The sequence below is a fragment of the Lemur catta genome, chromosome 4 (assembly GCF_020740605.2).
Source record: "Lemur catta isolate mLemCat1 chromosome 4, mLemCat1.pri, whole genome shotgun sequence".
Taxonomy (NCBI): domain Eukaryota; kingdom Metazoa; phylum Chordata; class Mammalia; order Primates; family Lemuridae; genus Lemur; species Lemur catta.
The window spans coordinates 61868674-61895908 of NC_059131.1; the positions used below are offsets into that span (position 1 = coordinate 61868674).

Here is a 27235-nt window from a genome sequence, read left to right on the forward strand (position 1 = left end):
AAAGTTTCAGCACAGCCAAGGAAATAATTAACAAAGCAAACAGAAAACTTACAGAATGGGAGAAAATATTTGCAAGCAATACAGCCAGTAAAGGACTAATAACCACAATCTACAAAGAACTCAAATAAATCAGCAAGAAAAAATTAAACAATCGCATAAAAAAGTGGGCAATAGACACAAACAGAAGCTTCTCAAAAGAAGATGCTAGCATTTTTGATAATCATGTTATTTCTGCTGTCCAGTCTAGATGCAAGTTGTGGCATTGTTTCTTGTTTTCCTTATCACATGAAAAGCTTTTTCAACTCATACTTCAACTACCAAATACTATATCAAGCTACTGACATTTCAGCAGGTTTTGATTTGTGTCAAGGTTGTAGGAGAATAGAGATACTGATCAATAGAAATATTTATTGACTTAAGAATATAAATAAGTTAGCAGCATGCTTTTTATAGAGAAATTTAGCTTACATATATGGGATTATTGAAATTTTGGATTTATACAAAATTTAATTTATTGGATGCTTATTTGCTTTAAAACTAACTTGCAATAGGCTTTCTTTAATTATATTTGATATAGTGCCCTTATTTCAGAAATTCATTTATTGTGCAATGAAACTCACATGAAATACATTATTATATGATGAAATTTACATTTCTATCAATTTCTTTTTTATTTATTTTATAAAAATATGAAGTAAAATTGAGTTCACTATTGATCCTCTATAGACCATTTTCTCTTAAGCTTAGCTCATCACTATTTAACATTTCCAAATTTTTGGTCTTCTATTGCATTCAAGCCCAAAACAATAATCACCTTTTTATGGAGTGTCACTATTGCTACATTTAACAGGTCCTTGCAGAGGTCTCATTTGTGAAGTGTGCCATATTGCAGCTTGATAATCTTTCTGGCTACAACACTATAAAATTACCCTATACTCTCTCCTCCCAACCCAGGAAAAGGCTACAGCTGAAATAATTAAAATCCATATGCTTAATGATCTATGCCTTTTGCAAGGTGGCACATTACTGTCTCTAACGATGTTTAATAACTCATAACATTCAATACACTTAATCATCAGTTACTGACATTTGTAGTACTTTTGCATACTGAGTATGTCTTGATAGGGTGAAAATTGCATTGGAACAGACTCAATGATCTATGTTGGTAAAGAACCCTGGGCCTCACGAAATGAGGACACACATTTGTCTTTAGAGCTGCTTAGTCACTAAAGCAGGGCTATAACAGGGCCATGTGGCTATATTGGGACTTTGTTAGGTGAGGAAGTTTTGATTTGCTGGTGTCACATTGTGCTTTGTTGGTCTCACAGCTACTGTGGGACTGTGACCAGAGTCCCTGATTGGGATGTAAGGAGACTGGGATGCTGGTCCCCCACCAACCACCTGATCCCCTAGGTCACTTTCCACTTGGGCTTCTGGGTCCTTAAGATGACAGTGAGGTGCTGAATGATGTCTGAGGAGGTCCCATTTGGGTCAGGAATTCTCCAGTCCCTCCACCACTTCAGAGACAGTGGTCCCATCAGACTTCTCTCATTTTGTACTGAATTTCTTGTTTTTTGCAAAGAGCTTCTTGGGAAAAAAGAATGATAAAGAAACCATGGAGCCCACTACCCTTGGTAGAATGACAAAAGGACAAGCAGCTTCCTCATTTTATAATATTTACATTATTTTGATGTAGTTTGTATGATAGGGTTTTTTTAAAATATAAGCAGATAAGGCTTTCTTCTGAATACTGCATATTTAGGCCAAATATTGCTTTGTTTTTTGGTAGCAGAACTTGAACTGTGACAAGCACTGCTGTATATGCTCAGTGCTTGAAGTGACCACAGGAGGTAGCTTATTTTAATGCAGATTCTGCTTTAGAAAATACAGGATTTCATCATCCCTGAGCCTCAGAGAAAAATTCTGATTGTCAATTGTTGACCTTTTCCCCAATCATGAATTTGAGTCATAACCACCCTGGGGTGAAATGCATGCATTGCTCTCTCACATTCTTGATTATTTCCAAAGAAGTTTTAAGACTTTTTCCCTCTTGCTAGCAAATGCCTATGTGGGCAAAACAAAGGGGAAGCCAAGGAGTTGCTACTTTTACCCACATTTGCTTTTATCAAATGTTGTAGCTTCCTTGCTATTTTCTTAACTCATGAATCCAACTAAAAAAATTATGCAATAAAAAAGGGAAAAAAAATTCCAATCATTATTTCATTGTGCAGTTCATAGCATTTGGGATTTTATTTGGTTTTTTTGCCTTGCTTCAGTATCAATTCGATATGGATCAAAATGTAAAGTGCCAGGCAGGCCTTCCTTTCCTCATCCCAACAACATGTGTTGCATGCATACACCTTGTCATGTGTGTTGGGTGTTAGGACTAAAGAAATTAATATGCTACAATTATGGTTCCTATACTAATCAAGATTAGAGGCCAGGGAAAGAGGTGAAGTCTCAAATGTATATATTCATAGGCAGTCAAAAATCAGCCCTAATGTGAGACAATAAGGAGTGATGAGGCCTGGGAATAATTGGAAAAAACGTCTTTGTTTAGGCCCGCCTGCCTGCCTGCCTGCCTGCCTTCCTTGCTTCCTTCCTTCCTTCCTTCATTCTAATACTCTGAGAACTAAATAAAATAGTGTTCAACTCCTAATCTAGGTCCAAATAGAAATATGTAAACAAATAATTTTAATACATTAAACAGAATGTTAAAGATGTTTCTCACACTGTTTTTAAGGGCATAGACTATAGAATCAGAAAGGTTTTGAATGGCTGCTTCTTCACTTACCATCTGTTTGACCTTGGGCAAGTTATCTTCCCTTTCTCTGTTCAGTTTCCTCAGATGTAAATGGTGACAATGAGAGTAGTTACTTCATCAATTTCTCTTCAGCAGCAAAAGAGTTAATACAGGTAAAGAAAGCTCTTTGAACAGAACGTGGCACATTGTGAGTTTTTAAAAACGGAACTGTTTTTATTATAGGTAATAGAGCTATGTGTTAAAATATTGAGTCTAAAGAGACACAATCTAATGGGATCCTAAAATGGAAGGGCTTTTGAGTCTTCCATGCTGCACCACCCCCCTGCTGCTTGAACCACCGCAGGAGAGGATATTCCTGTGCCTGCTAATGCAGTTAGTTCAGAGGTCCCAACACCTGCTTAACTCATCCTTTCAATACTTTAGCCAATTCTGGATGATTCTTATCAGAGAAGCTCTCACTTAGGCCTTCCAAGAAAAAGAGTCAAGAGGCATGGTGTAATACATCAAGATCTTCTGTGGGACCGCTGTAACTTCCATGGTGGTGTGCACCTTGGCCATTCATTTAACATTTCAATTTGCTTTATCTCAAATAAAGATAATTTTTTTTAACGATGCTTTGAAAATTAGCTAACAAGACCAGTGATTGGCTTTCAAGTATTGCATTGCCTTACAGACTGTACAGAATAATCAAAATGATAAAACTTTCAGAAGTTGTATATTTGTCTACTGAATTATCATTTTAAAATTCTCTTATTTTGTTTCCTGCACTGGCTCTGCAAGGTTGTGAATTCAAAAAGGATGCGCAATTTGGGCAGTTTGAGTGACGGAACTGGCCAAGGCTTTGGGAAGCTGTGGCCGGGGGGTATTGTATCTCACCAGTCTTGCTTTCTTCTCTAAAAACACATTTTAGTTTCTGCACTGCTCTACAGCATCCATTTTTCAAGATGCTTTACAATTTGTACTTCAGGGAAAATGTGTGTGAAAAAGGTTGTGAGTCAGGTATAGGTTATCATGAAAAGGGGACACATTATGGTTAGGAGGATTGGAATTGTTGCTTTTTTTCTTTTATTTCTTCTAAGAATTCTGTAATACTGGGAGAAATATCAAGAATATTGACTATCAATATATGCTGGGCAATTTATGTAATGAGACAAAAGAGAATTATATAATTAGACAAAGGAGAATATGCAGTTGTGGATATTACATGTGAAAACCACTGGTTAAAAATATAGGCATGCAGAACTTTATAGAAGATAGCTCATCAGAAGTTCCCTGGTGACTGTCTTTGGTTATTGAAACCGGGATGCTCTTTGGTTCCTTTTCATTGTATTTTTTTTTAGTTCTCATAAGAAGCACATATTTATTTTATAGTATAATGTTAACAATGTAAATTACCCCACACGGGAAAGTGCATTGAAATTTCTCTCCCTGCTTGGCTTTGTATGTCTTAATCTGCTCTTATTCTGGTTGTTTCACTGCATTTGCTCTGTGGTTTGCATTTTTCTGTATTCTCATTCTCACACTAGTTCCAGCTTTCATCATTTGATTCCAGGAAACAAGTCCAGGGCCTGCCATTGCTGAAAGAGTGCAAAGAAAAGATGAGTTAAATACTCCTCAGCATCTAGGACAGTAAACAATTCTGAGTTTTTCATTCCTTTACCCAGGACTCTCTGAACCTAGTTTCTCACAAACCTTTTCCTTGCTTCTCACAATTGTCCAGTAGTTCAGAGGTCAAGTATTTACAGAGTGCTTACCTTGCATACAGCCCCAGCATTCAAGGGATGAGCCACATGATACTCATGCCATTTTGGTTCACGATCTGCTTCCTACATGGCTTTTCTATTCCCCAGACTCTGTCTCTGCACATTGTCCTTCCCTTCTGTTTATTAGTACTGGCTTGCATCACTCCACATTTGAGTTTATCTTACCTCAAGCTTATGCACAATTATGTATTTATCCCAATGCTTCCAGGGTAGACTCAGAACCAGAGCAAGCATTGATTTAATAGCCAATCACCATTTCTTTTTGTATATTCTATCTTCAAACCATACATATTTTTATTGAGCAAATGTTTTCTTGCTTCTAAGCAAGAGATACAGGAAGTGGAATTAACAAAAAAACACACTTCCAAACCTGTAGCCAGGTGTTCACCAATTGGTCTTACAGCACTGGGGAGGACAGAGGTGATAGTGATAGCAGTGGTATTAATGGTAACAATGATCACCCTTTATGAGTGAGGCCTTATGTTGGGTGCTCTGAATGCATCATCTCTAATTTTAACTCCCATGACAGTTTGTGAGGCAGCGCTGGTTATTTTCACCCCCATTTTACAGTTGAGGGGACTGAAACACAAGAGCTATTCTGCAGCTCACATATTTGGTAATAGCTGAGATGGAGTCAGGGTCTGAACTCAGGTCTTTGGGACTGTAAATGTTTACTCTTTCTTAAACCATGAGTTAATATATATAAAGCTTTTAGAGCAATACTTATATGATAAGCCTTTATCAACAAGTACTATGTACATATTATAATAATTGTTATTTTCCCTTGGTCACTTATTTGGTGATGCTAATTTTTCTTCTTACCAGCAGGTAGTAGTGACTTGAAGAGATTAAAGGCTTTACCATAGAAACACCACTCTGACTTAGATCTATAATCAAGTACATGAGACTGAACAAAAATATATCTGAAAGAAACAAGCAGATCTCTAGTACCTTCTCTTCAATGCCCCATTCCCTCTCCTACACATGCATGTTATTTCTTAGCTAAATATTTTAGTCTTATAGAAAAAGCAGTTCCCTAGGAAAGTAGCTAATTTTATCCTGGTAAACTTGCTTAGCATTTTGTAATATAGATTTCTGTTTTAATTCAGTAATCCTAAAACTGCTGGGATATAAAACACATTAAAGTTACAGCTGATTTTAGGTTGCCTTTCATTGAAATCTCTAACAATGTGAAGTCATTTGTATTTGTTTAAAACGAGATCTTGGTTTTAATTTACATTGAATGAAACTATCTTATATTTATCTTAGAATAATCTCAGAATTTATCGTGAGTTTTTTGTTTACAGAATCACATTTTCTAATGTGGATCAATCTCTCTCTGTCTCTCTTCCCCTTCTCTCTCTCTCCCTCTCTCTCTCTCTCTCCCTCTCTCTCTCTCTCTCCCTCTCTCTCTCCCTCTCCCTCTCTCTCTCTCTCATGGACATCTGCTGAGCCACTTCTAGGGGTGCATACTGTGGGCCCCAGGTTGATCAGCTCCACCTAAGGGCTCTGCACTGATGCCTGACACCCACTGGCTTTAAACAGTATTCAGCATCTGGATAATCACTGACCCCGTGTATGAAAATCTGGACTTGAAAATTAATTTGATTGGGCATGGTTCCTCAAGTAATGGGGGAGCCTTCATGTGTTGGCAAGGGGTATGGCTGGATTCCCCTCTGGGGGCCCTCTGTTCTGGGAGTAGCCCTTCCTGCTATTCTGTTCTTCTTACTCAAGCTAGGGCTCATACCAACTTAACCTGTAGAATTTGGGATCAACCATGTAGTTCTCCGGGTTCATGTGCAGAATAAATTTCTCTTTCCCTTGAATAAATGGATCTATTCAAACAGCAGCTGACATATTCATTAATTCCTTACACAAATTTGTCTAGCTTTACTTGTGGTGACTTTCTCAGTATTTTGTTGGATTTACCTTTGTGTACGATGTTATTTCTTTCTGTACTGTATAGAGAGGGGAGAAAGGTAGCGTTCTTCTCCCCACCACATAGATGTTTGGCAATGACTCTTTTTATTTGGGAGAGGGAGGGGCAAGAGGAGAAGATTTATATAAACCTATGGCAAGGGTGGGACACTTGGATTGAATATATATTTCCTAATTGCAGCCTCAATCTTAAATTTTATTTAGATCTCTAGGGCCGTACATCTTGAAAATTCACCATTGTGCCTCTACAGTAATGAATTTTTAAGTTTCTCCCACGCTGTTATATGTCAAGCTATTTGTTTGTGCCTAGGCATAAAGACTAAGCTGGTTGGCAATATAATGTGCTTATCATCAATGGTAACCTCTTTAAAAAATCCAACAGCACAATATATTTCCTTTCACGCCCACACTTCCCAAGTATAAAAAGTATCACTGTGAGGGTTTAAATAACTATAACACTGACTGAGAGAATTACTTTATATTCTCATCTGCCTATAAAATGGTAAGAGGTTTTTATTTTTTTCTCTCATATCTTAGGATGAATTACAGGATGCACAGACTTCCAGTGCTATCATTGGCTTTATTTAAATGAGTTAGGCTTTGCTTACTAGGTGAGGAATAATCATTACTATTAAAAATGGAATACATTGTTTTATCCTGAATTAAATAATCTGTCATATTAATTCCACTGTTTAAGTTTACCGAAGCTTTTATACCCCTGTGTATGCTCTGCTATAGGAAGCTCCATTTATGCTTTCTTGAAGTGTTCCCTCCCACGGGTAGATATCCACCCACTAATATGCTATCAGTTAACCATGCTGGTTAATTCTCTTTGTTCCCCATCCCTGGTGTCCCTGTGCAAATATGTGCCCGACTTTTGTGTTGTATCACCCTCGTCATCAGCTCCACCGTCTCTGTCTCCACCTCTCATCAGCCCCGGATCTGTGGTTCGTATCCCACAGATCTCATTAATACCCCCTTCCTCTTCTGTTTCCCTGGGCGAGGCCTTTACCACTGCTCGCTCAGACTAAAACTGCATTTGCCCTATTAACTGGTTTTTCTGCCCCGGTCTTGTCTCCTCCCATTTATTTTATGTAATGTGACCAAAATAATCCTCCAAAAATAAAAAAAAATCTATTAATGTCACTTCTCTCCTTGCTGAAGACACAGTCCAAATCTCCTCCATGGTGTTGCAGCCACCACTGGCTCTCGCAGCTTTCTTTCCCATGCAGTCTTCCACAGCACGACAGGGCCCTGCAGGCAGCTCAGGGCTCCAGGCTTCAGAGCCTCACACACAGTGTTCATGCTGCCTAAGATCCCCTTTCCCACCTTTGTCTTCCTGGCGAACATCTCTTACTTCTTCGCAGCCCGTTCAAGTTGACGGCATCCACCCAGTTTCACACTAAATAAGTAAATCACTCCCTCCTCGCCATCGCCTGCGTTCTTAATCATGTGTCTCTTGTGGAACTTAATTACTGTATTCTGATCACGAGTTAACAAACCTGTTTGCTCAGGAGACCGTGACCTCCTTGAGACTAGGTATTCTTAGTCATCTTTGTAATTCCAGAGCATAGCACAGAATTTGACAAAAGTTGTGCTTCATAAACACTTGTTGAATTGGTTTACTTCTCTTCTAAATGTTCTCTGTGTTATTGAATAGGCTCCTAAAAGAGGATTAGAAGACTGCATCTTGGGTATCTCTATAGTCTGTTCTTGTCTGATTAGCTCAATTAAGAGTACAATGTTAATGAGGCCAAGTTCTTCAATTTCACTTCTCTGTGGAGCAGTTAAATTTGTACTTTAACTATCAGTAACCTCACCTAATTACCTGGTAAATATCACTGGTTCCAAGGGACACGAAGAGAGAGGATGATTAAGGTCAAGGCAAGTCTATCTCTACTGTTAGACAAGTAGAATTAAATATATTCCTAATTTATGTTAAAAGCATGACTTCATTCTTCAGTGCCAAATGAGCACCTTGTTTTGTCCACTGTACCTGCCCACGTGCACTGATGTGCTTGACTTAAAAGGTCCTCTGCTGCCCTGGAGGCAGCAGAAATACCACCTGGTTGTCAAAGTTTTGCAGTAAGAACAATAATCGTCCATCACAGAGCTTTTAGGATTGTCAGCTTCTAAGCCTCTTCTCTACCCACCTGCCTCTGTTTGTCTTCCAGGAGAGACCATGCGGATTGCCTCCTCCGAATTTGCTGATGACCCGTGCTCCTCAGTGAAGCGTGGCACCATGGTGCGGGCGGCAAGGGCTTTGCTCTCAGCTGTGACGCGCTTACTCATCCTGGCGGACATGGCAGATGTCATGAGGCTTCTGTCACATCTGAAAATTGTACGTATGCAGAACTTATCAAAGCTTGCTTTATGTGGGTGGCAATCTTGCCCATGTATATTACAGCTCTGAAATTACTAGAGATGTTTCACCGCTCAACAAATCACTTGGTTATTCACCCATGTAATATAAACCCCCAATTTTTCTAATACTAAAATTATATTCAATAATATATTTTAAAAGTTATATAAGGTTCATTTGAATTATGTTCCTTCCCTCAAAACTCAGAGTTTGGGTTCACCCTTACTTCCTGAGGTATCTAAACAAGCGTTCTTTTAGGCTGCAGAACCTGGTCTTAGTGCACCTGCCTTTGCCCTCTCTCAAGTTTCAGAGCAGTGTTGGTGCCTGTGATAATTTAGGCTAGAGCCAGCTCTTCTGGGTAGCTGACCACCTGTGCCAACCTTGGTATGGGTCATGTGTTGAATATATTTTGTTACCTGTTCCAGCCTTGCTTTTCTGTAGTTATATGGACTTTGAGCCCATAGTCTGGCTATAACAAGGTGTTCATCCACACTCCCTATGGCTAGAGTCAATCGTGTTGCACCAAGCCTGGCATCTAACATATATGGCTTGGGTCTCTGGGCACATACCCACCCCGCTAACCCATAGAACCCCATTATATGTGCCTTTCTTGTCATGGTTCCTTTTAATTCTTTTGTTTCCTAATGGAAGTGAAGCCCTGCCCTGGTCACAAATTTTGCTGGAACAGAGATCAAGGCAACGTCCCCAGTCCTTGACAGCTGGTCCTTTTTCTGCTTTCCTGTTTGCTGAGTGGTATCTGTTTACAACCAGGATGGTTCAACTCTTTGAACAAAGATGATGTAACTGAATTGCTTAGGAATATGGCCCCTGCTTAGAGAATCCCTCTCCCGTGCCCTCAGTGAAAGACGGTTTCTGGACAGCTGGCACCAAGCCTGGACTGACCTCAGCGTCCTGAGCTGATGAGTTGTGAAGCACATGCTTTCCTTTTTTGAGAACCAACTGATCTGATCGTTGGCTTAGTCCCCCAGCCCTGGGCATTTCTGGCTTATCACGTTTCCTGACAGCCAATTCTCGAGGTCTTGTTTTCTTTGTCAGTGAAATGAAGCAGGTTATGATGAGGGGACAGGTGACTTAGGAAATGAATAAAAGCCTCCTCTCACTTCACCTTTGAGCACAGACTTGTTCAGTAGAGGGGACATCCAGAAATTATCTACATCATAATCATTCTCTGTCAAAAACCCTTGGGTAGGATCTTTCACCCAAGCTGGCTCCAATAAAGTGTCCAAGATCTCCAAGTTATGTATAAATTCTGCAATGTTATGAAAGCCCTCACATCCCAACACCTGCAGCCTGAGCTCTGAGGGCACAAACTGCAAAGAAAGTGCATCTCCTCATGGTTTCCACATGGAAACCTGGCTCCTCAGGGAGCCAGAACACAGAGCACATGCTACTTGGGAGTCTGTTCTTAGGTTTTGTTCAGGGAATAGGCCCTCAAAACCCAGGAATGGCTCTTGCACACTGGATGAGGTGAGCAATTTGAGGAGACACTTTACCTATTTTAGATATTAAGGGACAGTATAATAATATGATTAAATGTTGAGCTACTGGAGTCAGACTAACTGGGCTTCATCTCAGTTTGGCGTCCATTGGCCAGCTGTGTCCGAAACTACCATGTAACCTCCTTACCCTCAGATCCCTCATCTGCTAAAATGGGGCTAATGGTGGCACAGGCCTCAGGGTTGTGGGGAGGTTTGAATGCGGGAACGAGTATCCCAGAATCTGGCGCAAAGTGACTGTCCAGTCAATGGCGGCCACACAGCGGTTTTAAGATCACCGAAGCCACTTGTAGGCTACGGTGCCTGCTGTCCTTCTTCTAGCCCCACCTCTCTTATATGCATCTTTTAGACTACAAATAAGTTCGTCTTCAAGCGTGTTGGAGAAAAGGATTTGCTCTTTCCCTTGCAGCCTACATAGTCTTCAAAGGCAACGTTTTTAGAAAAGTCTTTCCTCATATGGACTTTCTTCCTTTACCCCAGCAGGGAGAGAACAGAATTGAACCTAAAGAAATTAACTTCACATCTCACATGTAATTATTCTCCCCCATGCTGGGGAAGGCCCCGCTCAGTGACACTTAGAAGGTGATGACAGACTGAACCCTTCCCCGAATGGCCCACACCGGAAGAGTGGGATACAGCCGGGCCTGGGACGCACGTCTGGCCCCAATGCTGCCTGCAGTCTTGCCTCTGTCCCCACCTGTTCTGACCAGTGCTGTCAGCTGATCCCATCCCTGCGGCCTCGTGTAATGTGGAGTCAATTGCATTGTCTTCTCCACACAGCAGATTAAGGGAAGTTAAAAAAAAAAAAAAGGATTTAGCACAAAATCATGGAAAGGTCAACCGAGCAATATTAAGTAGTCCTGTCAGACTGTCAGTAGTAAAATTAAAAATGATTGTAGACTAAATAATACATTTGTTCTATTTAGAATGCAGCGTCTGTAGCGAACAGCAGTGGTAGAATGTTGCCATCTTGTGGAAAAGTGAGGAACTACGATTTCTGGTGTCATTGAATTACTCAGGGTTGTGGCCTGTGTCACACTTTGTGTTCAGATCAGTTAGGGTTTCGTCTTATAGGGCTATTACCCGACCCCCTAAAAAAAGACAAGATGTCAACAGTTCATTACTAATAACATAGTACATAACTCTACCCAGTAGTATGGTAGTTTGTCGATAGAAGCACACACTTTCATGAATGATAAGTAATATATTGTTTGAAAATATTTATTAGTTTGTTTGTTTTTAACTCAAGGTGGCACAAGTTAGGAAATATCATCTACACCTTTCTCAAGGTTTTTTCTAAATAAATAATAAATTTCTTTACCATTTGGATGATTAAATATAGATTTAAAAAAGAGTGACAGGTGCTTTTTAATAAGAGTAAAGTTGCAACTCTGATTTCTATTGGTTTAGATTGAGTAATACCGTATAATGAGTCCTACAGCTTTCTGCTATGTTAACTGCTGCGTAGCTATTTTGCCTTTAAGCATTATACATAGTACTTTAGTTTTTATCTTTTAGGCCACATGTCAAATTTTTATTGGTGTTCCTTCCAGACATTAGTTTTTCTCGTCTCTGAGTAACTTGCAGGAGCATAGAAGGAATTACTGCTTTTATCAGAAACTTATATTCATGTTTTCCATCAACAGTTTACCAATTCAATGAAGGATAGTCAGTTTATTTTCCTAAAACATCCACCTTCACCCTCTGCCACACACCTCTGTGTAATTGTTGGCAAATTGAGTAATGGTGAGCAAATATCATTCAGAATCTAAAAATGAGTGAAGAATTAGGAGCCCTGCAGAGATTGTGTGGTTTGGCACTGTGTATGTCTTTGCATTCTGCTACCTTATGATTATATTTGGAAACTTAAATTTGTATGGGCTACTGAGGAGTCCTTCTCATATAATACATGGATTCTTTAGTTGTCTGAATTATGCTACTTGCTCTGTCATGCAAGTGTTTGTGTGTACTTTAATATTTTCTTCTTTTTAGTATTTTATATTAGGGATTCGTATGACTGCAAAAGGTTTTTACTGCTGCTGTGGTTTCAAATTCAAGAGAATAGTGATGGACCAGTGGGTGGCATATAGTTCCAAAGCCAAGTTAGCACCCAAGTGGGAATTTGATGTTCCTCAGAAAAGCTAGAGTAATCATCTGTACATCAGACACCATTAAAAAATACTGAATTATAATCACTTTTATTGTTGAAGTTGCTGGTGAATGATTTCCTAGCCAGAAACCTGAAATATCCTGCAATCAGTTGACATTGTCAGTGTGTGAGGTTGATATGTGGCACCCCAGAGTTTTAAAGGAATCTTGAATTTCAATCAATGATCATAAAGAAAGATATTTATTTTCCCTAGGCTCTGAATTAATGCAATCAAATTATATTGTCAGTTATTAGCATGAGCAATGGCATTACACATAAAATCCTCTAGACAAGTGCCTGTCAGAGAAAATCACCATTTTTCTATCCTCGGGCTAGGTCCTGGTAGAATGATGTTGTCCATTATCTGAGAATGTCTCTCTAGAAAATGGAATAGCAAAATAGAAAACAGCAACCCCTTAGTCAACTTCCTGGGGAATTCAGATTTTCTTAGTGCCTACCAGAGGCCAAATCTAACACTATTGTCCCTTGGTTTGGGGCATTGATGGCACATGATGATCTTAACGTTACCTATAGCTTTTTGTGATTTTGGCATTAAATGGTCTTGTGCAACCTCAGTAGCTTATTATTTCTGTGTAATTTGCTGTTTAGTCCTGAAGTTCTAGTGTGGCTCTTGTGTTTGAATAACAACAGTCAGCTGGTATAACATAGCCTTGTCTCTGATTATAAATGTAGATAATGCAGCCCCAGTTCTTAGCATATCTTTTCTGTCAGAGCTATCATGACATTAGCTTCATGCAGCTGGATTGTTCATAATTTATTTATTCAGTTATACTTTCAAGAAATATTTACTGGGTTCTCACTATAGACAAAATATTATGTCAAGATATATTACTTCAAGGATGAATAAGACTAGACTCCTGCCTTCAAAACCTTATGGGCCATTGGGGGGAAGACATTAAGACATTAGGAAAGAGTGCAGTACATGTGGAAAAGTATGCATATTGCTATAGTCTCACCCAGAAGGAAAATATCATTAGAATGCTTTCGGTTACGAATAACCTAATTCAACTGTGTGGTTTTTTTTTTTTTCCAAAGGGAATACATTGGCTCACCAACTAAAAGTCCAGAAGCAATAGCTTCAGGCAAGGCTTGATCAAGGTGCAAAACTGTGACAAAGACCAGGTTTCTCTCTCATTTTCTTCACTGGGGGATTTGTTTGCTGATAGGCCCTTTCCTCATGGTCTCAAAATGGCTGCCAACCAGTCTTAAGGTTACATGCTCCTAGAGTAAGGATAGCACAAACAAAAGTTTCACAGTCTTCTTAACCCCAATTGGCTTCTGAGTCATGTGCATATCTCTCAATTAATTATTTGGAGGGGCATAGAATATACTGATTTCTTATTAATGTAGTCAGGGCTCTTCCTCTCCTTCCACCCCAAGCTGGGGATGGGATCAATTCAACCAAATTGTATTGTTGGGCAGTTCAGGATAATATGAGAAAGGATGATGTGGCTGGGAGCAGGCAGTCACAAGACTGGGTCTCATTGAGCTAAATGAGGTTTGCCTTTCTCTGAGCTCATCATCACCAGGCCTGGACTGAACAGGTTGAGTCACAAGTCCAAGCCTGAAGGTGGGAGCTGAAAGTTGGGGGTCACTGGAAAGAGCTGGCACAACAAAAAGAGTTGGGGGATGTATCTTTCTGTCTAATAATGAGGACAAAACCACACAGGTAATTTAAACAGGGAGACTTTAATATAAAGAATTCTTAACTCTAATAGCAGGTTGGAGTAACAAGAGATTGTCTCTTAAGAAGTAAGAATATGGGAATGGCAGCTGCTGCCCCTGTGGATGGGCTGGAGCACTCCAGGGAGGCCCCGCCCTGCCAGGGCTGAGACCCAGATGGTGCCGGGGGCACAGCCCAGGGCCACATGATGACAGAGATGTCACGGAGTTGCCACGTGATCAAATGAAACTTGTTGAAATCTGCCCTTTAGGATGTTGAGGAAAGTTAGTCACAGAAATGGTGTGACTCTGGAGGCATTCTGCTGCAAAATCGCCCAAGGGGAGCACATGGAGGGAAGGCGTTGGCCACCTGGTGCTGGCAAAGCTGCCCCTGCTGCAGGAGCCTGTGGAGGGAGCACACCAGAGCAGGACACAAAGCCCTTTCCTCCTGCAGTGTCTGTCTGGCACTCTCTGCTGACAAAGCTTAACATTAGGCCACCTGGAAAAGAAACAATATTTCAAGGGCCCAACCATATTTCCACAGTGCAGGCAGAAAGGGTGAATTTGGATTTGATAACCTGGGCAGGGAAAGAGTGTGTTACTGAGGGAAAGAGTGTGTTACTGAGGGAACTAGGGTGTTATTGCCATAAGAAAGGAGATGGATTCAGGTCGGGCAACAGACTTCAACTACAGAGAGCTTCACAAACCAAGGAAAGAATAAAGGCAAGAGATCAAGTGAGGAGTCTTGGAGTGTTCGATTCTGTCGCTGGAGCGTAGAGGGTAAGATAGGGAGAGGCAATAACACAGTTGGCCAGAGAGATTCAGGTTGTAGAGGGTCTTGGAAAACATGATAATTAGTTTGTATTTTATGTATAGATTATGTGGAAGCCCTAGAGTAGTACTAAGGGTTAGAATCAGATTTGTGATTTAGAAAAATAATTTTGGTAGCAGTGTGGAGAAGGAATTAGAAGAGGGACAGATAAAGAGACTGTTGAAACTTTCCAGGCCAATGAAAGAATAAAAAGCTGACTAAGACAATGGCAGTGTGTATTGTGAAAAAGTAGATTTTAGAGATATTCAAGATAATAGGTAGAGTGACTAGAACTAGGAGACTGATCACATGGGGCATGGCTCTTAATGAGTATTCAAAATCTGCAGGTCAGTATAATCCAAACCCAGGCTCCATCAGCTTTCTAATCAATGCAGCATAGCCCATTGCATGGGCTCCAGAGCAAGCTACCTAGGGTCAAAGCCAGGCTCCTGCACTTACCTGCTGAGATACTCTGACAACTGTGTAACTCCTCTGCTCTGATCTCAGTCTCTACTCTTTAAAGTGGGAATAAGAAAACTATCAAATTCAAAGAGCTACTTTTTGGGACTAAATAAGGTATCTGTAAACCATTTAGAACTGCAGTACCCAACCCCCGTGCTGCAGACCGATAGCAGTAGGTGGCCTGTTAGGAACCAGGCTCACAGCAGGAGGTGAGTGGCAGGCAAACAAGCAAGGCTTCATCTGTATTTACAGCTGCTCCCCATCACTGGCATCACTGCATAAGCTCAACCTCCTGTCAAATCAGCAGCGGCATTAGATTCTCACAGGAGTGTGAACCCCAGTGTAAACTGCGCATGTGAGGGATCTAGGTTGTGCACTCCTTATGAGAATCTAATGCCTGATGATCTGAGGTGGAGCTGAGGCAGTGATGCTAGCGCTGGGGAGTGGCTGCACATATAGATTATCATTAGCCGAGAGATTTGACTGCACAATGCATGTAATGTGCTTGAATCATCCCAAAACCATCCTCCCATCCCCCAGTCTGTGGAAAAATAGTCTTCCATCAAACCGGTCCCTGGTGCCAAAAAGATTGGGGACCATGATTTAGAACAATGTCTGGTATGTCATAAGTACTTGATGACACTGGCTTGTGTCATTTTTCTTGCACAAATTGAAAATAACTTTGTAAATATGTCACAAACTATATTACTGTGCTTTGTAAAACATGATACTTTAAGAATAAATTACACTAGCATTTAAGCATTCCTGCTTTCTGATGAAATCACGTTTTTCTTCACTTCTTAATAAGCAAAGAAAATTTCATCAAGAAGGAGCCAGCTTATCAAAAAAAGAGTATATTTAATCGAGAAGTCCAACTATCTGCAGGAGGCAGAAAGAGAAAGTGTGATAATGTTGAGACACTCATGGTCAAACCAGAGTATATGGCTAAATAAGTACAGTAATTAGAAGTAGGGTGTTATATCCAGTCATTCACACGGCCAACTCCTATTTTCAAGATAGATATTTTTAATTTAGCTGTGACTGTGAAACCCCAGACCCTAACAAGAAAGTTCTATATAATTTAATAAATAGTTTCATCAGTGTCATTTAAAATCTAATCAACTAAATATCAAGAACCCTGGAATGAGGTCAGTCTGTCCAAATGGAAATGATGATCATAAGAACAATGATTTCTAGCACCGATAGGTCAGTAAACGTTGACGAGGGAACCAGACCACACAGTGCGGGGGTTGGGGGAGGAATCAGACTCCTCAGTCCAACACTGCCCCATCCCCGAATGTCAGCCTGCCTCATTCCAAGTGCTTCATAAATACAAAAATTGAATTCTCAGGCTACTATTTTATATTGAAGTAATTAAGTGCAGTTTCAACTAGGAAAATTAGAGACTGATTGAAAGACTGTCTCAAACAACTTGACACAGCTGTAGACTAAATAACAGTGGCAGACAGGCTTGCTTTAGGGATGGGGGTCTGGGCTGTTTTGAACAAGCTTATAAGAAGACTAAGATTTTAAGAGTTTTCAGTGGCAAGCTCTGAAAATAATATCTAAACCCACTAATTAGGGAACAAATTTTAATGTCTTCTCTAGAAGTTTCAGTCTTTTCAGCTTTATCTCTGCTGAAAATATTAAGGACAGGAATACGTGGTTCAGCAAAGAGTTCTTGCTTTGGTGTTCATAAGCCCAGCCTGTCTGTAGTGTCCAAGATCATGAGGGCATTTTTAACGGGGAAGGGTATGACAGCTGCCCCTGAGAGGTCCCTTTGTGTCAGCTCACTGGAAATCATTTCCCAATCCAGCATGTAAGCGTCTTCCAAACCTCCCCCGTATCAAAGAGCTCTGCCCTTGGCACCAGCACCCTTCTCAGAGCCATCACGGTCAGCCTGCTGCCTGTATCCTCTCTGCAGCTTTCCTTCCACTCCTCCCAGGGCCCTGTCACCTGCAGACATTCCAAGAGTAAGATGAAGACCTTCCTCTTCAAAATTATTTAGGAACTTTTTCCCCCTGAGGCAGATGCTGTGCAGCAGGTCGGTATCTCTATTGAAGGAGCTCCCAATTCTTGCCAGGGACTTTGCTAAGCATTTGAGATTTTGTATTTCTTATCTCCTTTAATTCTTATAACAACTTTACATAGTGTGTAGACACTATTACCTTCATTTTATTACTGAACACAATGAGGGTCAGAGAGGTCAAGTAGCTTGCCCTGGATCACAGAGCTAACCAATGACATAACCGGAGTTCAAACCCTGACCAATCTGACCCCAAAACCCTCCTCACACAGTTGGACTTAAGTCTCTCATAGTGGGGCCCACACAGGTATATTTTGGATAAAGTGTCCCAGGCTTTTCTCATGTATAAAAACTGCACTTTGCTCAGCTTGGAGCCCTGAACTCATGAATGGACAGTGAAGATTTGAGATCAAGACATGTGTGTGGCTCTCAGAGTCAATTTCCTTTCTCCAGCTGCCCGGATAGAGCAGAAAATCATTGGCTCTGTTCAAAAATAAAAACTTTATTTTTATATTAATTTTGAGTTGTTGAAAGTGTCTTGTCACTGAACTTCTTTTTTCTTCCTTCTCCATGTTCCCTTCACCATGTGATGTATCTATCTATCTATCTATCATCTATCCATACATCCATCTCCATCTCTCAGTTGTCTTTCTACTTGAAGGGCGTGCCCATAATCCAGACTTTGGTTCTATTCCCTCCATTTCTGTGGGATCTTGGACAGATTCTGAATCATTACACTATATGAAAATTTTTGACTAGGTAACTTCTTAGATCCTACTAGATTCAAGCTCCACGTATAACTGTTTACCTGTACACAAATAGACCCCATCATTGTTATTCCTTTTCAAAAGCACTTCATTGAATTATAAGTACAAATTCAAACTGACATCTGGATTCTTCAGAGAAAACCAATGAGAAATTAAGTTATGTGTAACACAACAAAATAAATATTCCAAATTGGTCTGATTAACAACTGTTAAGAAACTTGTTTTATATATGTTAGAAAACAAATTCAGGATTTAGCTCCCTCTGAGATAATTATTTTGCTCTTCCCTGGAACCAGTTTTTATGTCCTGAGAAAAGATCTACATCTCAAATAAGCAGCAGGAACAAATTAACTGCCAAGAACTTTCCTCTCAATAATGCTGTTTATAGCCAAGTTAAGATGATTATAAATCTATTAGAATGTAAGACATCACTGATTGGTTGTTTTAAAGATCTGAAGTACAAGATTCTCATTAAACTATGAAAATGTTTTAAATGTGCCATTCCATACCATAAAATGTAATTTGACTTGTGCCTAAAAATCCACCTAACATACAACTTGAGCATTATTAGAGCCTGAATAGGAATTGGAAGTGACTAATACTGAGGAGTTACGTCATCATTTCATAGTTTTATAATTAGGAAGAAAAAAAGGTGCATAATTTCCATAGAAGATGAGAATGGAAACTTAATTTTATGTGGCATCTAGATTGATGCCCCACGACCATCATTCTAAATAACTTCCCTTGCTTGCTACAACTCTTTTCTTACTAAAATGTGGTAGCCTATTTGGTAAATTGAATGGTCTTATATCTGTGGGATGAAAGGCTTGATGACATTCATTATCGCTAATTTAGATACACTATTCTCTTCCCTCACTCAGTGAAACTTGATTAGGAAGTTGTATTAGCCACCTTTGTGATTGTGTCAGGCTTACACAAAGGTGCATCTCTACAGTTCAGATCTGAGTTAGTCTATGGTTATTATCTGTCATTTTAGTAGTCATTTGTATTTCCGAATTGTCAATGAACTCTCTATATATTGTCTAATTTGCCTGAAACTACAAGAGCCCATCTGAATTCTGCCCAAATATTCCCTGCAATTCTCATTACTCTTTCAAAGCTGCCTTCTCTCTCCTTTCCTGCTGCCTCCCTGAGCAGCCTGTGCTAGTTGGGGGCCTCTTTCCCAGACCCCCTTGATGTTCAAGAACATTTGATTTTGCAAAAACGTAACTGCCTTGTGCCTTATTCACTCAGGACTGTGTTCTTGGCCATTTCCATTGGTGAAATTATTTCTACAAAGCTGCTACTTGAATGAAAATAACTTAGTGGATTACTCCACCACAGTATCTTAATTTTAGTTTTAATCGAGTCCACAAATATTATAAATGTAAAGGTTTACCAATTGTGGAAATTTTCACATCATATTAAATTTAAGATCATTTTGGAGGGGAGGAAACTTTAATGCCTCTCAAATATTTGAATGATTTATTAAATGATTTTGGTGAAATTCACAATTCAGATTGAATGCCATTTTGGACAATTTCGGTGAGGTGGTTTTCATGGATTTGGAAGCATAGCACATCACTAGGGCAGCATGCTTGCTGTCATTTTGTCCCCCATTCCACAACAATTGATGTCCCCTTCAAGTGGGGATGAAAATTCAAATACTTGCTTCTAGGGGCTCAATATTTCCTCTTTCCATTGGATGGTGAGGCATAAACTCAGCTTAAAATTACGACCCCTTAAGTCCCAGATTTAGATATGTCAAAATTGGTGGCAGATTCAAGCTGTCCCAAATTTTCAGCAGCCCAGGAGTTTCTCTAATTTTTATTTGTGAACTACTTCCTCCTCTGAAGATTTCTAGAATTTGTTCTAAAATTTCATATTAATATTTTTTCTTAAATATATTTTCTTAGTATGTCTACTTAAATTAGAAGTCTACATTCCTTATCAAAATCATAGTTCAATAAAATACAATAAACAGGATTTTTGTGTGCTCCAAGAGTTCAGCAATTATTGTCCTTTATGTACAAAATATTCTGTAAATCTTGGACAAATGTTTAATCTGACTATAAATGATTATTAGGGGTACATTTCTCCTGTTATTTCATTTAAATGTTCAATATTAATGTTTTGTGGCTTTTTTCTTACAAATTACCATTTGTAATATGTTTAATAATACTTAAATACTATCCACTTATAAATTTGTTTTTTATCACTTCAGGTGGAGGAGGCCCTGGAGGCTGTCAAAAATGCTACCAATGAGCAAGACCTTGCAAACCGCTTTAAAGAGTTTGGAAAAGAGATGGTGAAACTTAACTATGTAGCAGCAAGAAGACAACAGGTGGGAATGATTTTGGAAATGCTAGGGGAAAAAATAGATGAGTTTAAAGAACCTAGTAGCTTTGTAGGCCTGAACAGTGGATCAATTGCATCTGCTCGCTATCAAATGCTCTAAGAACCTATGATCACAAAGACTGTTTCTTGCTGGGGCAAATTGGGATACCACGGTGTGCCCTGGGGTGCCCTCTGGCCCCTGCGTATACTAGCCACAGACCACCTGCTTCACTGGTGGGAACTGCCCTGCTAGCCCCACCACAATCAAACCTTCTGTCCATTGCAGAAACAGCTCCCAAGTCAAATGAAAAAAATTAAACCATGCAGTGTTGCTGTGGTCACTCTCTGCATGTCATGCTTTGCCCTCACTATTTATCTCCGAGCCCTGTGGACACCACCATGCATATGCACACTCAGTATATGCAGCAAGTGGAGTGAAACTTTTATGAAAGAGAGGACAAAAACATGAACAAAATGAGAGGAAAGGCACAGAGAGAGCTGGCGAGCACTGGGGAGAGGGGTGAAAGGAGGGAAGGAGGGAAGAAGGGGACGGAAGAACACAGGTGACTGTGAGACCCTCTGGTGGTGTGTGACCTGGGGTCTCCTCTGCCTCCCCTTTGTCTAGAGACAGCACCCTCACACTTAGCCGGCTCTGTTTGCTCATTGGGTACCATTAGAATTTTGGTCCTAAGAGTATGTTCCTAGGCCTGGCTTTAGCTCAGCGGTTCCTCCAACAGTGTTTTAAGAGTATGTTCTTCTTTCTTCCTAGAAAATATATCTCCAAATGAGGAAGGGTCTGTTAAAATTCTTTCACCCACCCTCTTGACTATTCTCAGAATTCCTCAACATTTTGGGCAATTCCCAGTTTCTAAGTTTCTCTATGGCCAACTGGAGAGTTCCATTCCACAAACATCAGTTGAGTGTTCACTCTCTGCCAGGCTCCAGTGATGCTGGGATTACAAACCGGACTAAGGTCTAGTTCTTTATGTGACAGGCACATAAACATGATTTTAGTGTATGTGATTGTTTTAAATTTTTTATCAGCAGAATTCTTTGTTCAAAAGGAGTCATGTATGGTAGCCAAATGTAATATGGGTAGGAGCAAATTTACTCTAAAGAGAGAGACAGAGAGGCCCAGGAGGCCACTGGCGCAAGCCCCAGAGTCCAAAGGATGAAGAGCCTGGAGTTCTGGTTTCTAAGGGGAGCAAAAGAAAGGTGTTCAGCTCCAGAAGAGAGAGAAAGAATTTGCCCTTCACTTGCCTTTTTGTTTTATCTGGGCCCCCAGACAATTGGTTGGCATCTGAGGGCAGAACTTTTCCACTCAATCCCCTGACTCACAGGCCGCCTCCTCTGAAAACCCTCCCGGACACACCCAGAAGCAATGCTTCCCCACTGTCTGAGCATCTCTCAACTCAGCCAAAGTGACACCTGAAAGGAACCAGCACAGAGATGTTGATTTGAGATGCTTGTAAAGTATCCACCTCAAAATGTCAAATAGAAGGCAGGTGTTCCCTGGAGATGGAAACACAGGTGACCAGCATGTAGCTAAAATTAAAAGCCATGAGAATATATGAGATGTTCATGTGAAAATATCCATAAATAGTATTTATTTTTATTTTATTAATACCTATTTTTAATTAATTCTTAATTCAGACTCCTTAGAGAAAGTTTTAAAAAATAGTAGAACAGAAATAAGTGGGGGGAAAAATACACATAACACTCTACCACCCACAAAAAAAAGGTACTGAAATTTTGGTATATTGTCTTTGAGTTATTTATTTCACATTTTAGAATATTTATAATCATACTGTACATACAAGTGTGCATATTGTGTTCTGCTTTTTCATTTATCTTGTATTATCCATGCTATTTCTTTTTGGAAAGTATAATATTTTTAATAGCCACATAAGTAGTACATCAGATGAATGTTTTGGTAGCTTACGTAACCAAATCTTCATATTTCAACATTTAGATTGTTTTCAGTTCTTTTCTTATGATTGATTGAAGAATGTTTCTTCAGATACCTTTATGGAGAGAAATTCCTACTCCCATTTTTCACTTCCATAATTTTTTTTTATTTTTTTAGCATACATACCCAGGAATGTAATTTCTGGTCCAGGTGTTCCGGAGGTTAATAAGGCCCTTCATGGCTATTTAGGGGAAACCTACCTCCTGTGCCCAGATCATCGTCTTGCACAGAGAACACAGTCAGATGTTTGTTACCTATGTTTCCATCTCTAGGGCTCAAATTAAATAATTCCAATTTATAAATTGTGCTGGCTGTGATAAATCTTTTAGTGCTTAAGCAAAAGTGAATAGATGGTTCAGTTAATTGTTTATCATTTATTCTCAATTTATCTTGACAATCCTAGATAGCAAATATAACGTGCTTGTCTGGGAATTATTTTCACCAATAAAAGGGAAGATGTAATTCATCGTTGCCAGGTCATCTATGTATCCTGCACCAAATGAGCAAATAGGAAGAGAACCTCAGTAGTCCAAGTACTCTTTACTGGTGTTTTAAAGCTGGAAGAATATTCTCCCCGAGATACTCAGCCAGCAGTCCTCCATGGCTCTCAGAGAGCAGCACTGCCTTTAAAATTTCCAAAAATGGTGCCAACATTTTTCTTAACAGTATTCTTTAAAGCTGAAAATAAAGAGACTCCCCAGTGGTATTATTTGATATCCAAAATGAGGAAAACAAATCATCTTTAGCCTATTGTTTTCTATTCTTCGAACTCCATGGTGAGCTGCCATTAGAGGCAGTTAAAAAAAATCCTATTCTGAAAATGATAATGAAGTGGTGTTGATGTGCTGAGCAGAAATCAGAAGTTTGGTTTCCCATGTTAGTAATTGTAATTGAATACGGAAGCAAATGGCCTCAGAAGGCTGAAGTTCAGGTTTTCCATCTGTTGATAACTAACTCTTTGATCCATGCAATCCACTTACCTAGTTAGTGGCCCGGGTTCTGCATTTTTTTCAGCAATACTTATTGAATGTCCCTTGTGGGCCAGATATTGTGCTAATGACTAAAGAGCCACTGAACAAGACAGACACGGATCCCCACTGTCAATAGAGATACAGTACAGAAAGGAAATACATGCTTAAATACATTAATGCAAAAAAATGAATGTTAATGATAGGAGCAGAACAGTGTCTTGTAGGAACAGATGGAAGGAGAGGTAGCTTAAAGAGTTGGGTGGAGGACCTGCCAGGTAAGTGAAGCTCTCTCTGTCAGATCCAAGGGTAGGGTGAGGAAGGAAAGCTCAGATGTTTCACACAGAAAGAACAATATACGTAAAATCCTGGCAGCTAGAGACAGCACAAGGGAGAACAGATGTTTTCTAAAGTTCCGTGTGTTTCTAACAGCCTGTAACTCTTAAGTTCTGTAGTGAACACTTCCATGCAAACTTCATGCATGTGACAGGTTTCATGTGTTGTGCACACAGGAGCTGAAGGACCCTCACTGTAGAGACGAGATGGCGGCCGCCCGAGGGGCTCTGAAGAAGAACGCCACAATGCTGTACACGGCCTCCCAGGCATTTCTCCGCCATCCAGATGTTGCTGCCACGAGAGCCAACCGAGATTATGTGTTCAAACAAGTGCAGGAGGCCATTGCTGGCATCTCCAATGCTGCTCAAGCTACCTCGCCCACTGACGAAGCCAAAGGCCACACGGGCATCGGCGAGCTGGCTGCGGCTCTGAATGAGTTTGATGTAAGTATCTGGGTCAGGTACACAGTGGCAGGTGTGCTGGCATTGAAAAATATGTATTGAAGGGAGATGAAAGGCCACCATAATAGTATACATTGTTTTTTCTCTTTTGGAGCCTTTGATAGTGTAGATAAACCATATAATGTATGTGTTATTAGTAATCTAAAATATTGGCAGAGCCAATAATTACTTGTCTATAAAGAAACTAACAACTAGGTTTAAGAGTATCTAATCCCTTCCAGGTCAATAGGATACCCCACAGGGCTATTTCAGGGACAGTTCATCATTTGAGTGATCATCTTTATTACTAAAAGGACAAATGTTATGGGCAGCCTAGGTGTACCTTGCCTCTATGTTGTGCCTGGGTGAAGAACTGCCTTCAATTTCTTCATTTTAAGTCAGTGACCAACTCTGTTGCACTCTGATCTCACACAGAATCCTGGTCTTCCTAGGAATGGTCTCTCTGGGGAGAGTGCCTGTGTTAGTCCCATGAAAGACCCACATTTGGTGCCTGTGTTAGTCCCATGAAGGACCCACATTTGGCACTTGCTGTCTCTGGAGGTGTGTCCTGATGAAGGAAGCAGTTGGAGATCGCTCACTGTGCCTGGGCCACATTCAGGGCATCAAAGTGGCAAGGTTGTGTGTTGTCTGCATCTCAGGATGACAGCCTTCGCTTCCCCTGGGTCAGGATATGGGTCCAGCTGGGAGAAGGTGGAAATTTATTTATCTTGTGATCAATGAGAGGCTACAAAGGTTTATAAGTAAGTTTAGATGCTTTATTTATAAATAAATTTGTAAATAAGTTTATAAATAAAGCAGATGCTTACTAGGGTTATATTTTCCTGCAGGAGAGATGACGGAGGAAGAATGTACCAAACACTGCTTATAAGTAATTTAAGTGATAAAACACAATGTTACAGGAATTCATAGGAGACAAATAGGTTACTTAATGGCTGTGGAGAGAGATGATGAGCTTGCTTTTAGATATGTTGACACAAATTTTTGGCAAGAAATGACAGCTACTGCTGGAAGAAATGATCAGGAGAAAGCAATGGTTGTTCAAGGCATGGAGATGGATGATGTAATTGAGGAATAATTGTAATACTTTATCTTCAGACAGTTCTTTGCATTTTTCTCAGGGGCCTCTCCTCTTTCCCTTATTTTTACAGTCAGTTAAAATGTATGTATTTTGAATGTAAATGGTATAGATAAGGTTTTTTTGTAAGGGTTAATATGATAATAAATTTAAAACGTTTACCTTGGAAATTGGAACTTAATAATATGTGATTGTATTCACAAAATTTCACTAAAAATCCATGGAAAATATGAAAGGGTTCAAAATAATGTATATTTTGATAAAGTACACATACTAAAGTCACTAGATTTCCACAATGCAAAATGAAATAGAATAATGAGAAAAGAGACACTATTCACAAAATAATAAAAATTATTTGGTAGCTTTATTTTATTATTTAATTTAATTTCCTTATGCATGTTAGAAATAAGTCTGATATAGACGTGAAGGACCTAAAAAAGAAAATTATATTACCTTACTGAGGGACAAGTTTAACTCTTTAGTAAGTTTAACTCTTCTCTGGGTAGGAGAACTATTGACCCTATCAATTTTTACAATGCTCAGGCAATCCCAATCTAAGAGGCTTGTTTTGGAACTTGACGGTAATGATAAAGGGTTTTTTTCGTTTTTTTTTTCTGGAATAAAGAATGGATGAGCCTGTATTTTTAAAAGAAAATGAGCAGATCATGCACTCAGATAGTAAAACATCCTCATGCTTATGTTCATTTGAAAATTGTGCATTAGAACACAAAGTGACTCATCAAACAATAAAAAATTATAAATAATCTGAAATAGAAAGTTATATTATGAAATGGTGCTTATTAAAATTACTTAAGAATACATGGGTTATTTAGTCAGATTTTGACAAAAGTGCATTATTATGGTATTAATTTATTTAATAATTGAAGGCAAGCAATCAAACCTGAGTGAGGAGGTGGTTGAGAGTGACGTATTAAGCTCAGAGAGAACTCCAGTGAAGGACAGTCCAGAGCCTTTAGCTGCTGCCACCTTCTGTCCAAGAGTGTGACAACTCCAGCTTCCTCCCTGTGTTCTCTCTGTTTCCAGATAATTTTCATAGTAAACATCACTGTAGTATTGCAAAAGGCTTTGGAGTCATAAAATCAAACTTAAGGCCATGTGGGGAGAATGTATTATCAAAGTATATCAGCATATTGAATGTTCAACAGTTTTCTCATACTGCTGTGATAACTTCTCGTGCTTAACAAATAAGGCTTTGGGAGGTTAACATATGAATATAACTATCAAAGGCGTTTTTTTATAAAATATGGTGTATTTGAAACAGCAGCAGTTGTAAAAAAATTAAACAGAAAACATGGTATATTAACTATTTCACTAATTATACTTTATTTTATATATTATATATACTAATTGTATTACTTATTACACATTATAATGCTAAGTATATTACATACTGGTGAGGTAATTTATATGATAATAGCTAAGCATATTAACTAAGTAATATATTATTATTAAATGTATATTGTTCTCAAGTTACAAAAATTGCATAGAGCATTATCTAATATTTAAAATTTTATTTTTCAGAGATTAACAAAAATCAACATGTGGACCTGTCTGAATTGCAATTCAGAAACAGTAATTCCACTTGGTGTAGTTCCATAAAAATTTTCATTTAGTAAATGCAATTTAATTTCAGTACTTTCTCAAAAGTTGTAATTCTAGTGAAATAGTACTGAATTTACAGACTAAAGGGAAGTAACCCACTATAGATTTTCCATCATTTCTGATATCAACAAACCAGACAGTACTTAATGAGATTTGAAATTCTGTCCTTAAAAATAACATACCATTTGTTTTTATTTTATGACTGAATTATAAATTCCTGTTCT

At 39.3% G+C, this 27235-nt stretch overlaps 1 protein-coding gene across 5 annotated transcripts in view; it reads left to right on the top strand.

Moving 5' to 3' along the window:
• CTNNA2 (catenin alpha 2) overlaps positions 1 to 27235 on the top strand; it is a 1050678-nt gene that overhangs the window by 302927 nt on the left and 720516 nt on the right. For all 5 annotated transcript variants that reach the window (XM_045549950.1, XM_045549948.1, XM_045549953.1 and 2 more), the window contains 3 exons: positions 8640 to 8806; positions 20467 to 20586; positions 24029 to 24295. In XM_045549950.1, the coding sequence (XP_045405906.1) occupies positions 8640 to 8806; positions 20467 to 20586; positions 24029 to 24295 (554 nt within the window). The remainder of the gene's footprint in view (positions 1 to 8639; positions 8807 to 20466; positions 20587 to 24028; positions 24296 to 27235) is intronic.